The following is an 18,088-nucleotide window of genomic DNA, read 5'->3' on the forward strand; positions in this document are numbered from 1 at the left end:
AACAATGCCCAAATCTCAGCTCACCTTCAACCCTAGAAACGTCATGTTCCTATTTATATCAAATAGGAATTCAAAATAGGTCAGGAAACGAACAGTGCCAAAAACCACTACGCGGTCGACCGGGCATGAGCATCCGATCGACCGGCCATAAGTTCAAACTCTCATCCTATAACTCATCATACCTTCGGTTGATCGAACATACATGATCGGTCGACCGGCCAGACGCGGGAATCCAAACCCTGTATTTGTACAACTTTTTGGTCGATCAGACATGTATGTTTGGTCGACCGGCCAGCGACAATGTTTCTCACCCTGTAATTTCACAGTTTGTCGGTCGACCGACCTATGCATTTCAGTCGACCAACCCGTGACTAGTCCTGTGCACTCCAAACTTCCTGATCTTCTTCGTCATTCCTACAAATCTCCACATCGACGAAGTTTTTTTTTAAAACTGAGCCAACCTCAATACCAACCATCCCACTTGTTACGTCCAGTATGAAGTGGAGTCAATCTACAACAACGAACTCAATCCACAACAACTCAAAAACCCAAATGAGAACTCTAACAAGAATGTCCATCGTGTCGGTATTAACTCATCAAATTGGTTGCATCAAACTAACTAACTACGTATCCTCTTGCCCAAGGAATCAAGCCCCACGTAGTTCACCTAAATGGTCTCCAAAGACCCTCAACAACAAAGAACGTTCAACAACTCCAAACAATGATCAAATTTTACCCCAGTGACAACTTTTGTCAACATATCCGTAGGATTGTCCTTCGTATGGATCTTCTCTAATATAATGTCTCCATCATCCAAGACATTTCGCACAAAATGGAATTTGACATCAATGTACTTTGTTCGGGCATGATACACCTAGTTCTTTTCCAAATAGATAGCTAACATGCTATCACATTTTACCCTAATGGTATCATGTGTAATCCTCAAGTTATCCAATAACCTCTACAACCACAAAGCTTCCTTCACAGCTTCAGTCAACGCCATATACTCTGCATCCGTAGTGGAAAGAGCCACTGTAGACTGAAGTGCACATCTTCAACACACCAGTGCTCCTGCTAGTGTAGACACATATCCAGTAGTAGACCAGCGCTTATCAAGATCTTCAACATAATCTGAATCTACATATCCAACACAATCCTGCTCATTTCTCCCATTCTTCTCAAATACGAAACCATCATCCATGGTACGTTTGATAACCGTAAGTCCACTTCACGGCCTCCTAATGGCTCTTCCCGAGGTCGTGCATGTACCTAGACACCATGCTCATGATATGTGATAAATCTGACCTTGTACACATCATAGCATACATCAAGCTACTCACAACATTGACATATGGAACTTTAAACATGTATTCACGGTTCTTAACTAAAACAGGTAACATCTTAGCTAATAGTTTAAAGTGAGGAGCTAATAGAGTACTCACCGCCTTGGCATTGCCATCAAAACTAAATTTCTTTAGCATCTTTAACAAATAGCTCCTCTGAGTCAATTTTAACCTCCCCTTTATCCTGTCTCTCTCAATTTTCATACACAATATCTTCTTTGCTTCTCCAAGGTCATTCATCTCAAATTCGGATGACAACTCATTATTCAACTTCCTAATAACTAAAGTATTCCTGGAAGCAATGAGCATATCGTCAACATAAAACAACAAATAAATATACTCGTCATTCTGTAGCTTATGCATGTACACACACGGGTCATATGGGCTCCTCGTGCACCCTTGGCCAATCATGAAACTATTGAATCTTTTCTACTATTGTCGTGGTGATTGCTTCAATCCATAAAGAGATTTCTTTAATTTACATACCAAATCTTCCTTGCCTGCAGCTTTAAAACCCATTGGTTGTGACATATAGATCTCATATTCTAAATCCCCATGTAGAAAGGCTGTTTTTATATCCATCTGGACCAAATCTAAATCCAGCTGTGATACTAATGCTAATAGTATTCTTATCGATGAATGCTTCACAACATGTGAGAATACCTTGTTGTAATCAATACCCTCAAGTTGGGCATACCATTTGACAATCAATCTAGCTTTGTATCGAATGTCCCCATCAGAAGATCCTTCTTTCTTTGCATATACCCACTTACATCTAATTGCTTTCTTACCCTTTGGTAATTTTACAAGTTCCCAAGTATCATTCGTTTGAAGATAATGCATCTCCTCCTCCATAGCTTTCCTTCACTTGATTGAATCAGAGCTTGACTCTGGTTCCTTATATGTAGAAGGAACCAAATCATCAATGACCTTCACTGACAAAGTATATGCAATCATCACATCATCATATCTAGCTGGCCGACGAATGATTCTTCTTAGTCTATTAGCTGTAATGAACTCCTGAACACGACCTTGTTCCTAAGTCCCAATATCTACTGTATCCTCCACCTGCACATATGTCTTATCTCCTCCCAGTGTCACATCTGTAGGAGACTTAATAGATACAATGCTATTTGAAGTCTGTAAAATCACATCATCCTCTACCTTCTGTGATACCCCACTAGTCTGACCTTTCTCTACCTGTTGAGGGACCTGAGGTCTCATCATGTGAGCCTTATCAAAAGTGATATCTTTGCTAATGATTATCTTCTTATCTTCTAGATCCCACAACTTGAAGCCTTTAACTCCATCCATAAAACCCACAAAGACTATTTTTCTTGCTCTCGGATTCAATTTCGATCATTCACACGAAAGTAAGCTGGACACCCAAATATCCGAATCAAATCATAATCACTAGCCATTGTACCAGACTATATCTCTATAGGAGTCTTTCCATGTATCATAGCGCACGACAACCTATTCATGAGATGGCTTGTATAAACCAACGTCTCGGCCCAAAAGGATCTAGTTAATCCGCTCTATAAGAGCATACAATTCACCTTCTCTAGCAAGGTACGGTTTCTCAGCCACCTTGTTTTGTTGTGATGTCTTCCTAATAGTGAAATGGCGCCTAATGTCATGATCCCGACAAAACTGTAAAAATGGATCACTCTTATACTTACCACCATTATCAGAACGGAGTACTTTCACCTTTCTACCTATTTGTAGCTCCACTTTCTTTTTTCATTTCACAAAGATATCCAGGACCTCATATTTATGCTTCATGGTATATACCCAATTCCTTCTGGAATAACCATCAATGAAAGTGATAATGTAACATTCCAAAATTTTTCCTTTCATTGATCGGATACCGTTACCGATACCAATCCATAAATTAGTAGATTATTTTCTTCATTGCATCTCATATAATCTTCTAGTATGAGAATTTAAACTTAGCTAATTCTCATATTGTGATCTAGTTAACTAAGTCCATGCATACAAACTTAGCATGTAAACCTAAGTTAACCATGCTTTAAACCTTGATTAGAGATAACCAAATCATTAAATACCTAATTTGAACACTCTAATTAACATAATTGTTTAATTTTGGTCAGCCATGTTAGTGGGAGTATTTTACATTTTAAACCCTCATCTTTGGCCAAATTGAAGATTTCTCTTCACATGGGTTTATATATATATGTGTCCTCCACCTCTCATTTTGCCATTCTAAAAGGAAAAAAAAACTCTCCAAACCCTCATCCCTCTCCTCTGGCCAACAAAACCCCAGCCCCTCTTCTCTTGTAAAAAAAAGAAGAAAAATAAATAGATTCCATAAGCTCCAAACATTGAAGAAGAAAGAGAGGAGAAAAGAGTTAGTTGAGGATTTTGGAGGAGGAAGTGAAGCAAGTCTCACTACTAGGTATAATTCTCTTTTGCATGTTGTTATTAAGGACATTAGACTGAGATTATAAGATTTAATTTGGTTTTAGTCTTGCATGTAACATTTTAGGGCTTGCATGCCAATGTTATCTTGAAACAGAAATTTCGTGCAGAAATTTCCAGCAAGATATACTACCACTAAACAGATCATAACTTTCTTTGTTTATATCCAAATGAAGAAATTCTTTCTATTATAAAAACTACACTTTCGTGGCTTTCATTTGAGACCCTGTTTGTTTAATTTTGAGATCATTTACTTGTTTGAAAATATAGTTTAACTCAGTGTATGTGTCTAAAACTGTCTGCCTAAGTTATATCCTTTGTAAAGAGCATATATCTCAACATATGCAATGCATGCATAAAATTCTTTCTATTCCTAAAAGTAGACTCAATTGTATTTCTGTTGATGAAAGTTTTAATTAATTTGAGTAACGTTTGGTAAGTCTAAACCTAGTTCTAATACCTAGTATATGTACTGGCAATTCCAGTCTACCCCCTTGTGTTGTTTTGCATGTAACATGCATTATAAAATTGAAAGTTTGATAAAACTAATTGGACTTGAAATCTAACCCATCATATCACTTATATACCAAATATGAGCTCATTTGTATAGTGTTAAGTACCTGAAGTGAATTATTCATTTCAGATAGTAACCTATATTTTTCTGCTACAATTTTGATATATATAGTTTGCTGAGAGTATAACTCTTACTATATACCATGCATTGATGTAAAAGTTTTATATTCTGAAATTAGACTCATAATGGAGTCATTTGGGACTAGTTTCATGCATTTTGGACATCAATTGTTATACCATCTATTCACCTAAATCTGCTGCATATACACTACTTGTGTTGCTATGCATATTAAAGATATTAGATGCAATCATCTAGGGTGTAGCTTATACCATAATATAAGTTTTAAGTTAAAGTCTTAAAAGACATAGTGTCTAGAATCTTATGTGGGTATACATGTATATATAGGACAGAGAATCTTGGATTCATTCGTTGGCCGAGAGGATCCCGGCATAATCGGTAGGTAACCTTTCATTGTTTCCTCTCAAGTCTTTGAGAGTTTGATTGATTACTTTCTTGAAGTTCCTGCGAGTTAGTTTCCCATGCTAATTGTATATATTATCATTTTCATAATATTCCTATTTGATTCACCTCATGCATGGGCTTGTTGTTGATTGGTTAATCGTTGCTATCCTAATGTTGTTTATTTCAGTTTTATACCTTCGATATCCTTGAATGATTTCATTGCAACCATTCGAATTGATTCGATGGTTCAACTATTGATAATGATAGTATTCTTCTCTTCGTTGATGATTGATTGTCTATATTCATGGATTATACCCTGTGTGAAGTAAGCTTCACCGGTGGGTGGTAATGTTATAGTGTCCCGGTAGGACAATACCCTGTGTGAGGACGCTCACCGGTGGGTGTATAAAGGCATGCGCTGTTTATTGATTATCCCACGATTGGGGAGTTTGGAATCCTGAATATTAGACCTTGATTATTCATCTTTACATGTTATTTCACTTTGGTCAATGATTACGATATAAGAATGACAACTTAATGTTAAGACCCCATTGTTCAAGTTTGATATCTATGTCTATCATTTTTATTCGTTCCCTTGGATTATACCCGAGATTTTTATGGTTACCTATTGGGCCTTAGGCTCACCCCTATTGTTCTGAATCTACTCGCAGGTCATACAACTGGCAAGGATAAGGGCATTGTAGACCCTAAATTTGAAGATTAGCTCCAGAGAAAATCTTAATAGGGGTTAATTTATGTTCACTTTTGTAGTACCTTTGACTTATAAAACATGTATTAATGTTGTAGCCACTGCTATTATTGTAATATTTTGTATTACCCTTTAGTTCTCTTCTATTTTGGTATTCTATGGACTCTGCTGTTAACCTCGTGATTTTGGGTATTGCATATGCATCTCCACTGCTTTATTTTTCGCCCTTTAGTATATCTATGTTGTGATGTGCATAAAGATTTAGCAGGTCGACCCTTCTTATTACAGATAGGTCATGCTCAAATTTTTATGTACCTCCCAGAGGAGGGGCGTTTCAGATAAAATAATTGGCCCCACCAAGAGATATGTTTTTGAAAGGACCCAAAATATCTGTATGAACGTAATCTAATATACCTTGGGTGTTATGAATCATGGTGCCAAATTTCGCTTTTGTTTTTTTCCCAAGTATGCAATGTTCACACAACTCCATCTTGCAGATCTTTACACCCTTTAATAGTCTCTGCTTTGCCAATGGCTGCAGAAACTTATCACCGGTATTGAAGGAAATTCGTGTTAAATATATACAAAATACGCAACGGAAGATTGTATATATAATAATACTAAGTATGTAGAGAGCATGAAAAATAAAATAGGACCATTCTAATTGAATCTAACATGATCCCTATATTAAAGAGAGCATACAAGAGTTAGAAAGTCGTACTTTCGAAGCGTGATTCGATGGAAGATCGAACAACCCCTAGCTCTTGCTCCTTGTAGTAGTAAATCTCTTCACAGTGGATCTCCAAGTGTTCAAGTGAGCTTAATAAAATTGGAGTCTTCTTGAGGCACAAGGCAAGATATCTACCCTGGGGTACTTTAAAATTCTACTACTTCCTCTTACTCAAAGATTGCTAGAGTTTAGTAAGAGGTAGATCTCTCTTTTGTTCTTTTATGGAAAGCAACTATGAATAAACCATTTATTTTATTTTTCTATTAACCATGAAAGAAGAAAGAGAACTCATATTTATAGAGGAAGAATATGTCATGACATGAATGACTCATTCTATGAGTCACAGCATGAGTCATCAAAACAATAATTCTCTCATGAGTCATGCAATGACTCATCTCATGAGTCATGCAATGAATCATGAAGAACCAAAACTATGTGCTAAAACCATGTTCCCAAACCATACCACCTTAATGACTCATCTCATGACTCATTAATCAAGGTATAATGAAGTGTGTATTTCATAAATAAAAATACCACATAAATACGATATTTTATAAATACGATATTTTGTAACATTACAATCATTGACCAATAAGTCATCATATGACCAAAAAATTAACGAGTTGACCAAAAGTTAACTGTTGAAAAAAAGTCAACTAGTTAACTAAAAGTTAACTTTATGGGAAAAATATTGGAATTTATTTCCTAAGCACATAGCATTTCGATTTTTCCGATATACATAACCGTTTATGTGTATCCGGTAAAATCATATATGTGTATTAATCATACGCATCACTCTATTAATAGTATTTCATAGGATTTAAGTACGCGTTTGGTATGACCCTAGGGCCCAACATAAGAACTCGACAGTGGATGATATCCACAAGTACAACAGATGTGCTAGCTACACATAAAGACTACCCAGATATAAGTTATGATAAATGTCTGCAAGATGCTAACACAATTTTATCAGGACCACTCAGTGATAATATTATACGGTCTGGTCTCTTCGTCAAACCATATTAAACTATCGAGCCTAGGGTATGGAAAACTGTCAAATCCTAATAGCTCGATTAGTGTTTGTTGATATTAAACTCATAACCTATAAGATCAAACTGACACTCAGTTTATCTTATTTACCTCGGCCAAGGATTTTCTGGCTATAGTTATATCAAACAATCTTATGACATCAACCCATTATACTGAGAGAGACGAATCCCATCTTAGCATCTTAATAACTACTTATGTCTTGGGATGCACCCAACAAGAACCGTTATGCACAACTCAATGAGAACTGTGATTAGGTAAAAGTCTAAGTACACCTATACTGACATGTAAGATATTACACTCATGCCTCAGGTCAAGAGGCTACTATGTACTATATCACTTGAGAACTTCTATTTAACAGTTAAGTATAATTACCAACTAGATGTTCTCAGTGAGTCATTCAGTTAACTCATTCACTAATGAGTCACCTGTATACTATATCTTGATGTCTCACATCATTGATCCAAGAGATGGATCATCATCCTACCAAAGGAGAAATAGAGTATACACTAGTGTTTCCAAAGTGATGATATCTCATTTCAACACTTTATCGACTAAGAACATTTTAGAATATATGTTAGCGACAAATCAGATCTCTTCATTACGATCATATCCGAAATGTCTGATAATCTAGTATCATTCTAAGGATTTTATCTGTATTAAAATACCAGATAAATCAGACCAAAATAGCATACTATCATTTTGAATAAGGATGTTATATTCATATAGGTCATGTTATAATATATAATTATTGCCTGCAAGGCACCTATATCTAACAAGTATGTCCTAATCTCATGTGACATAGACGAGTAGTGTCCTCCTTTGTGGTAATAGAAGTTATCAGACTCTCTGTTACTGTATTGCCCTTTAAATAATAAAGATTGTTTTCCCTGACACCTTTCATCACCACTATGGACCCTTTGGTGACCTTCAAAATTGCATTCTCTATGATCACCTTATAACCTGATGCCTCTAAAGTTCCAAGTGAAATGATATTCTTCGTCAATTATGGAACGAATCTCACTTTCTTCAACTCCCTAGTCACACTGTCACACATCCTAATTCGAATTGTTTCAATACCACCAATGGGACATACGTGATTATTTCCCATTAACACAACATCCCCCTCTCTCCAACATCCTCTCATCCTCAAAGTCTACGGTTTTAGTTAACGGCTCTCCCTGCTCTTTCTTCCAATGTCATTGTGGTTTTAAACAGGGAGATCCCCTCTCTCCTATGCTTTTTTTGTTGGTTGTTGATGTGCTCAACAAGATGATCTCTGCCAGTTTTCAGGCTGGTGACTTGTCTGATCTCAATCTCAAAGGTGAACTTAACTCTATCAGATCCCTTCAGTTTGTAGATGATACTTTCATCTTCTGCAAAGTTGAGCTCAAAGATATTCTTACTCTTAGATCTATTTTGCTCATGTTTGGTAGTATCTATGGTCTGAACGTCAATCCTTCTAAAACCACTCTATTTTACCTAGGCAAAATCCTCAGCCGAGGAGTCCATCTGGCTAACAGGCTCAATTGTTCAATTAGTTCTCTCCTTTTCATTTACCTTGGTCTCCCCCTTAAAAAAGGCTCTCTTCCCCTATGTTACATGTCTTTTTTTAAAACTCCTAAGTTGGCTCCTTAAGGCTATTGATAGTATTAGAATAAATTTTCTCTAGGGCTCCTACCAACAGTCCTCTAAATCTAAGAACTTGGTTAAATGGGGCATAGTCTGTAAAGCAAAGTTTGAAGGAGGGCTTGGTGTTATTAACTTGCAATCCTTCAATATTGCTCTGCTAAGATCCTTGACAGGGATACCTATATATTAGTAAAGTGTTTTTGTCTATCTACTCTGTTAATGGATCTAACCCTTTTACTTATCCTCCTAGAGTCTCGGCATCTAAAATGATTAAGAACTAAAACTCTATTCATGAGCCTTTTTTTTCAATTGGTTCGTTGGAAGCTTGGAGATGGAAAACTATGCAGATTTTGGTAGGATAAATGATCGGGGGACAACTCCCTGTGCAGTCTCTTCCCCAGTGTGCATCGGTTAGCTTTTGCTCAATCCTCGTCTACTTTCTCCCAAGGTCTCTGCATCAACAACTCTTGGAAGTGACACCCCATCATTAGAAGAGGCATATCCACTGAGGTGAGAAACTGTATCGGTGAGCTCTTCTTAAAGCTTGAGGCTTCCCTTACTCCTGATGCATCTATCGGAGATGGTATCCTATGGCCTTATCTTCCTTCAAGCAAGTTCTCAGTCAATTGCTTCTACAAAATTCTCAACTCATGTGGTACATCCTTCCATCTTCATAACTTCATCTGGAGATCCTCTATTCCTCTCAAGGTTAAGATTTTTTCTGGACTTTGAATTATCATAAACTAAATACCAAAGATGTTTTATCAAAGAAAGGTTGGACTAGAGACCCAGTATGCCCTATGTGTAGCTCAGAACATGAATCACATGATCATCTATTCAATTCTTGTTCCTTCACCAGATCCGTGTGGGCCCTCCTCTTACCTAATGTCCAGGTTGATAACTGGCCGCTGGGGATTGATCCCCTCATCTCAGCTCACAACGACCTATTTAACATCTCTAGTATTCATTCAATCTGGAAGGTACTCCTCCCTTGCTGCTGGTGGTGGATTTGGAATACCATAAACCAGCTCATCTTCAATCAGCACTTCATTCCAATTCATAATTTAGCTGCTAATGTTGTTCTATATACTCTGTTATGGACATGTTCCTCCAGTAGCAGAAAGGCCTCTCATATGCACAAAGCTGCCATAGAGCTTGGTTTTGCGAGGCTGGCAAATCTTAGTGCCATCGACGAAGTGGGGGGCAACCTATTGTCTTGAACTACCATGATATTGTGATACTCTTTTTTGTTTTTTTTTTTGAACATGTATTAGTAACTATATTATGTTGTCCCTCCTCTCTTTCTAGTTGTCTTTATTTCTTTTCTGGCCTATAGGGCATCTCATATTGGACGGGTGGAAGTGGGGTAGATATAGTCTGGTTGGTGATGATAAGGTTCGCTCCCAACCGACTATATCTTCCTATGTTCTGCATCTTCCAAGTTTTTGTACAGTTTGTGAATACTCTTTAGTTTTTGGTTTATATATACATGAACAGGGCTTTGCGTCTTTTTTTCTTCAAAAAAAATCTAGTGTAAGGGTTCTTTAACGGAAATTTGATGTAGTCAAAGAGTTTGTTGATGAGGCCGGTAGAGGAATCCAAGTTCAATTCCCATAAGTTTGAAACTCAAAAATAGTTTTTTCTTCTGAGTAAAACTTCACAAAAAACCCCTTACGTCTAAAACTTTCTTAACTTTTTCAGGTTCTCACAAAATCCCCATAAGTTTGGATCTTTTCTCAACATCCGCTGGAACCGGTTAGCCTTCATTTTTTTGGGTTTGGGTTAAGAGAATTTCACAAAACTATGACTTTTCCGTTTAATTTGTGGAAACCCAGAAGCAGGATGTTAAGTGGCATTCTTAAAAATCAGAGGAATAATCTGGAGATGAGTGAAGAGGCTTTTTACTTTTGGATCGATCTAGGTGATATATAATGAAGGATAAATCTCACATAATGAGTATCATTGGCTTTGGGATATGTTGCACAAAACTATCACAAACATTTGTATTATGAAAACTATCATAAATCTTTTCACTATGGCTTAACGATATTCAAGGTGAACCCTTAGATATTTCTCATGCATCATGCTTGGACAATTTTTCTTTAATAAAACCTTTTTCACTAAACTATCAAACTAAAAGGGTCTTTTTGGCAAATTGGGTAAAGTAGTTTTAGTTGAGATAAAAAATGAATCTATGGGCTTAGCCCTTGTTTGCCAAATGAAAAAGAGATGGGGCAGGGATAGTTCTTTTGAGGTCTACCTTTGCTCAATAACTAGAAACATAAATCAACTCTAATTTGGTTTATATAAGAGAACTAGTTCAAATATAGTCTAGTCTACGGATCACCCAAACTAAACTCAAGTTAGAACTAGTTCAATAAAGTCTAGTTTAGCAAAACCTAATTAAGCCAAGTAGAGCTACTTCAAAACTAGTCTGCGTTACTTTCAAACTGGTCAAACATACCCTAAACTTTCTAGCATCCTATTTTCCACAATATTGTAATAACATGCTCTGTATCCCAAGGAAATGCATACACTGCATAATTTGAATTCACTCAGAGCATCTCCAATGGTATACTCTATATTTAGAGGGTTTGAAGAGAATATTCTTCAAGATTCCTCAAATGTAGAGGGTTTGTAAAAGTTGTGCTCCAATGGTATACTCTATATTTATATGAATTAATCTATCATTAACAAACTAATGATGTAAATAAAATAATTAAAACTTATCATTTTTTGTACAAAAATTATACATTTAGAACCGTATTGCCGAAACATTTTAAATGAGATTAATATTGAATATTTTTAGAGTCGTTTTTAAATTAGTTTAATTTAATAGAATACAATTAAAATATTCGTTAATAAAATAAATACGTGAGGATCTATATAACCCGCCCCAAATGAACTACATTCAGAAATACAGAAATTACATTATATAAGTAAGATACAGTAACAACAATCTAAAATTTTGGTAGGTCATTTTCATAGCTACCGGTGCCGTACTAATACCCTGACGGACCCCAATATCCAGTTCCTCCTGAAACATGAGTTGAACTATCAAATTGAAAATCACCGCTATTTCTGCTAATGATTTGTTGTTTTTTCCTCTCAAAAAATGCATGTTCCCTTACATCAACAATCTTACTCAAATCAATTGATAATATTTCTCTATCCTCACGATCACGCTCAAGATGAAATTGCGCATGCTGTTGAGCCAATAGTTGATTGCGCTGTTCTAATTGTACAGCCCGTTGATCTAACTTTTTCTTATCATTTTCTAATTTCATCATCATTAGTTGTTGCATGGTTTCCCTTCCAAGCTCACGTTTTTCCTGCATTTCTTTGATATTCTTAAGAATATCAACATCACACTCAGATGGGGAGATGATCTTTCTCTTCACATTTTCCGTCTTTCTTCCAACGGGTCGACTAGTGGAGGATGAACATGAATAAGAACTAGATAAAGTTGATTCAACTCAACCTTCAAATGCTGACGAGATGGATGACAATGATGATAAAAGATTAAGACGATTCCTCGCTCGATATAGGAAAATCCAAGATCGGGAGGCTCTTTGAACTACAGAATGCACTCATTAAACATTTATGGTAAAGACATGGTAATGGAATGATGTAATTTTTTTAAGCTTGATGTATTTTAAATTCTCTGTACTTCAACATTTCATAATGATAAATTTGAAATTAATATTAAAAGTTTAAATATTAGGCTCATTTTGAAGGTTTCGGCAAGACAATTTCAATGATATAATTTTTATTTAAAATAGATGAGTAAATTTAAAATTATATTAAGTTAAATAATTAGTTTAATTATATTCAAGGATACAATTGGTATTTATGAAAAGTTATAATGAGATGAGAAGGCAAAATTGGAATTAAAATCTATGAATAGTATTATTGAGGGATCCCTCTATATTATCCCAAACCCTTAAAATATAGTTGGTTACTATAGCACCATCTTAATATAGAGGGTGCTACAGTTGCACCATTGGAGCCAATGGTACTCCATTTATAGAGGAATGGAGTACCATTGGAGTTGCTCTTAGTCAAATTCAATCAGAATTTTCACAATAAAATACAAAAAGAGCGCCCCCAGCCCTTGTCTACAATAAAATCGTTGCACGAAGGATAATGCTAGCTCCATCCGCCTAAGTAATCTCCCTTGTTTTTCTGAGAAAATTGTTGGCCTGCTTCCACAACAAATAGTCAGGAGAATCAAAGGGGTTCGAATTAACCGGACGATCCTCGATCCTGATGGCCCGGATGAGGACTGCCGTCGGCTGTGTTTTCTGCGCTACAATAGCAAGTCTTGACGGAGAGAAAACTGTACATGCGGATAGGGGCTTTACTCAAGGCCCTGAACATCCTTCCCATGTCCTTCTTCTGTGATTTGTCCTCTGAACCCTGTATCAAATCAAAATTTGATCAGGAATAATAATCTTATCAGAACAGCTCCTACAAGGGACAGCTTGATCATTTTAATTATAAAGAGATTTCCTTAAAATTCTTAATTTGTTATTCATCATCCCTGTGAATGGCTCGAAACACTATGTGCTCTCATGCAGGTGTTTTGATAAATTTTCATGGTAGAGTTCATAGGCATCTATTTAGGGATTCTGCCAGTGGCGTAGCCAGTCAAGGCTTGCCCTGGGCAAGAAAGCCAGGGCAAGAAAGTGGCCGAAGGCCACACCGATGCTGCAAACGGGTCTCCGCCTGCAACCTTCCCTCCTCCGCTTGCTCTCGGAGGCGCTGGCAGTGCCAGCATCGGTGTGGCCTTCGGCAATGCAACACTGCTCGCACTCCCTGCGTCGTCCAAAATCTCATCGTCGCCCCGTTAGGAGGCTGGTTGTACATTCCATCAAGCAGCATAATGTCGAATATACCGCCAAGAACAACTCTGTGAACATACTCGTAGACCATCTTTATTTTTCGCCCAGGGCAAAAATAATCCTGGCTACGCCACTAGATTCTGCACAAATTATCATAAATTTTGAAGAAAGTAAAAGCTCTCTAATGGCGTTAACAATGCAAAGAGCTAAAATGTCCAAAAAAAGATCATGTGATTGTCATGTGATAATTTTTGCTTAGGATAGTTAGTCATTATATTTTATTTTAAAAATATTGCGATAGTTTTCTCTAATAAAAATATTTTTTTGATGGAATAAAAAGATATTTTAGGATATTATTTTGTAAAAGTATTATTTTATGCTAGTTTTGTGAAACTAATCATATTTTCTGCATATTTACATGTTTTGAGAATTGAATTGATGAATATAATTATTGTACGTTGTTCGACTTAGTACCTCCCTTGAGATCAATGAATTGCCACTGTTCTCTTTTTCATGAGTTTGTACTCTTTCTTTCTCCTCTTTTTCTTGAGCAAGCTTCTCTTTCTCCTCTTTCACTTGAGCAAGCTTCTCTGCAGTAACATAAAATTTTATTTAAGTTATAGGTAATTTAGTTCTAGGAGCGTCATGTTAGAATATAAAAATATAATCATCAATTCTCATCATTACTTTAGAGTTGTGGTATAATGACTAGAGACTTTAAGATGGTATTAGAGACTTTAAGATGCATAGTGATTACAACGATGTACAATTAATGCTTCATTTGATGATAGAAAATCTAAATTCATAATTTCAAAAAAAAAAAATATCATTGTACCTTCTTTAATCTTTTGGATCACCTTGATCGAATCATCATCAGAATCCTTTGCAGCTAGCGGCGCCGTGCAATAAACTCGAAAACTTGGTGACCCAACCATTTCCTCCTCCTCACTGTCTTGTCTTCTAAACATCCTTCCTTTCATATTCTCTTTCTCTTTCTTCTTCTCTTCAACTACGATCACTATCTCTTCAACCGCTCTCCTCACGGAGTCATCATCGACCCCATCCTGATCATTTGAAGATAATAGCTCCGTCGTAGATACAATGCTAGCGTGTCTCACCCTACGTCTTTTCTTCATCTCCTCGAATTTCTCGCGAAACGGCAGGAGTTGGGTAGGCATCAGCTGGTTCTCTTGATCCGACTTCGATGTGCTGCTGCCCATCGAAGTGGATCAGAAGAAGAAAAAAAGAGGTCTGGAGGGGAAACAGATTTGAAATGTGGAAGAGTAGAGGATATAGGGTTAGGGTTTGATGAAAGCTAGGGACGTTAAAAAAAAAAATCTAAATCAAGAAAGTTCATTTTGTTAGCAACGATAATAACGATGAAGCTAGTGGTGGGTTATTTTGGGAATCTACGAGGCTAAATTTGAATGGAAACTAGTGGTTTAGTTAATATGGGTCCCACAAGATTAATGGACAGAAATATGCTTAGGGAGTGTTTGTTTTGTATCCCAAAATTTATGGATATGGATTTCACCATAGAATTTGAAATCCATAAATTTTTTAATTTCTTTTCACAGGCCCCTGTTTGGTATCTCTAAATTTTGTTTGTTTCAGTCAATATTTTGGCGACTCTCTGCGAATAGGAAAATTTTTAAAAAACATCCCCTTTTAAATGTAATAACAAAAACGATCGCGTCTAGAAAAATAATTTAGCAAAACCGACATTTTTCCTGAAATATGTCGGTTTTGCTGTAGTTTGGCTGTTGCGAAGTTGTACGGGACTTAGGTAGTTCCTCGCTACACTTTCGTTTTCTTCCTGACTCGCAAAAAAAGCCCAATTTTGCTCGTGACCATCTCCCCTTCTTTTCCCAAGCCTTTTGCCTCTCAAAAATGGAAACCACGAATTCTCGACAGAGCAGCAGCATCATCTCCCCCACTCTTTCCTCGACGCGCGACCCAACTCGTGGGCCCACACGCCGAGCGTGGAGGCCCTCCGCCGTCTCTCCGAACCTCGCCGCCGCCTTACCGCTCCCCCGATTCATATCCCCTTCACCGACGCCGTCATCTCCGTGGCCCGCGAGGTCGGGGCCACACCCGTTGCTGTTCTTTCTCCGCAAGAAGCCCATTTCTCAGAGGCGTTTTCTCGAAGAAATCAAAGGTGAGAAGAAGAGTGTGGGAAGCGCGGATAAAGCTCGAGTTGAAGGATTTTGGTGAAGGTTTTGAAGCTTGGGTTCGAGCGCGCTTGGTCTGGGTTTGGTGGGTACTTGTACAGTAGGTAAGGTGGGCCGCTGCGAGGGGGGTCTTGCGTCTGCGTGCACGGAGGAGTGTGGGCATGTCGGTGCAGTGCCGCGCGGTGGAATTTGGGTGTGAAAAGGTCGAGGAACGAAGAGACAGGAGCAACGAAGAAATGAATGAAATGCACGGGACTAGCAGTCCCGTGCACTTTCACAAAATTCTACCTCAATATCAAAACCGACCCTTTTCAACGAAAGGGTCGGATTGCTCATTATTTTTACATGGGGCCGGGGGGATCGTTTTTGCTATTTAATTTTAAAAGTAGGTGCTTTAAAAATTAGAATAGCAAAAACGACCCCTGTAAAAATAATGAGGCAAACCGACCCTTTTTGTTGTAAAGGGTCGGTTTTGTATGTGAGGTTAGAATTTGTGAAATGCACGGGACTGATAGTCCCGTGCCGTTCATTTCTTTTCTTCGTTTGCTTCTGTCTTCGTTCGCCTCGACCTTTTCACACCAAATTCCACCGCCGGCCGGCTGGGGGGCGCGGGACGGCCACCCGACGGTGCGCCACACTCCTTCGTCCACGCGACGCGAGACCCCCCCGACCAGGCGGAGCCCCACTTCCCACTGTACAGTGTACCCCAATACCAGGGCGACGATGCGCGTTCGAACCCAACTTCAAAACCCTTCACCAAATCCTTCAACTCGAGCTTATATCGGGTTCCCCTCTTCTCTTCTCTTGATTTCTTCGGAGAAAAACGCCTTCTGAGAAATGGCGCTTCTTGCGATGAGAACGCAACGGTAGGGCCCGAACCTCGTCGGGGCCCGGAGATGACGGCGTCGGTGAAGGGATTGAATTCGGTGGGGGAGCGGGTAAGGCGGCGGCGGTGGTTTTCGGAGAGGCGGCGTCGGAGGGCCTCCACCGTCAGCGTGTGGGCCCACGAGTTGGTTTCCGCATCGGAGGAAGAGGGGAGGAGGATGATGATGCTGCTGACTGTTCGAGAATTCAGTGGGGTTCATTTTGAGGAGGAAAAGGCTTGGGAAGAAGAAGGGAGATGGGTCACGAGCAAAATGGGGCTTTTTTTTGCCGACGTCAGATATTAAAACGGTGTACGGACTACTAGTCCCGTACAGCTCGGCAACAGCCAAACTTACAGCAAACACCATTTTCAGGGGAAAATGGTCGGTGTTTGATAATTAGTTTTTCTAACGGTCGTTTATTGCTTATTAAATTTTAAAAAAGGGCTTTTTAAAAATTTTCCTATTTTTGTTTGTTTCATCAATATTTTGGATTTGGAATACTATAATTTTGTAATTATTTTGTTTTGTTCATCAATATTTTTGGGATTTGGACATACTATAAATTATATATTATAATATTATATAATATTCTCTTTAAATAACATTATATCATTTTATAATATTATATAATATTTTGGGATTTGGGCTGAATGATACAGCCTGAAATTGACAGTGATTATGTCGGGTCCTCCGTATATATATTATATATTATATATATAATATTATATTATATTATATTATATTCATAGATATAATTTATATATATATTATAAATATATAATATATATTATATATTAGTATATATATAATATAATCTATATATATAATATATAAATAGTATATAAATAAATAAATAATATTATATATATTATATATATATATAATATACATATATTATTATATATATATATAATAGGTATATTTATATAATAATACTTATGTAATATATATTATGTTACTATAATGCTACAGTATTTATGCCCCAGCATTTACTACAGCCGATGAACAGTGATATATAATATATTAATATATATATATAATATAAAATATATGAGTGGTATTATATAACTATATATATATAATAGTATGGTATATATATATTTTATATGATATAAGTATTATTACTATATTATAAATAATATTATATATATATATGTATATATATAACATAATATATATATATTACTATATATATATATATATATAGTTATAATATTAGTATATATATATATATTTATAATTATATAGTATATATTATATATATATAT

The 18,088-nt window shown here is 36.9% G+C and overlaps 1 protein-coding gene across 2 annotated transcripts; it reads right to left on the reverse strand.

Annotated features, from left to right (window-relative positions):
- Window positions 12,824-15,095, reverse strand: LOC109825973 (MAP7 domain-containing protein 2-like). Of its 2 annotated transcripts, none has more exons than XM_020392905.1 (3): window positions 14,619-15,095; window positions 14,258-14,373; window positions 12,824-13,358 (listed from the first exon to the last, which is right to left on the reverse strand). In XM_020392905.1, the coding sequence occupies exons 1-3, from the start codon at window positions 15,001-15,003 to the stop codon at window positions 13,185-13,187; spliced, it is 675 nt and encodes a 224-aa protein (XP_020248494.1). In that variant the 5' UTR covers window positions 15,004-15,095; the 3' UTR covers window positions 12,824-13,184. The 2 variants fall into 2 exon arrangements, with proteins under 2 accessions (XP_020248494.1, XP_020248495.1); XM_020392906.1 differs by lacking the exon at window positions 12,824-13,358 and adding an exon at window positions 13,654-13,923.

The sequence above is a fragment of the Asparagus officinalis genome, chromosome 10 (assembly GCF_001876935.1).
Source record: "Asparagus officinalis chromosome 10, Aspof.V1, whole genome shotgun sequence".
Taxonomy (NCBI): domain Eukaryota; kingdom Viridiplantae; phylum Streptophyta; class Magnoliopsida; order Asparagales; family Asparagaceae; genus Asparagus; species Asparagus officinalis.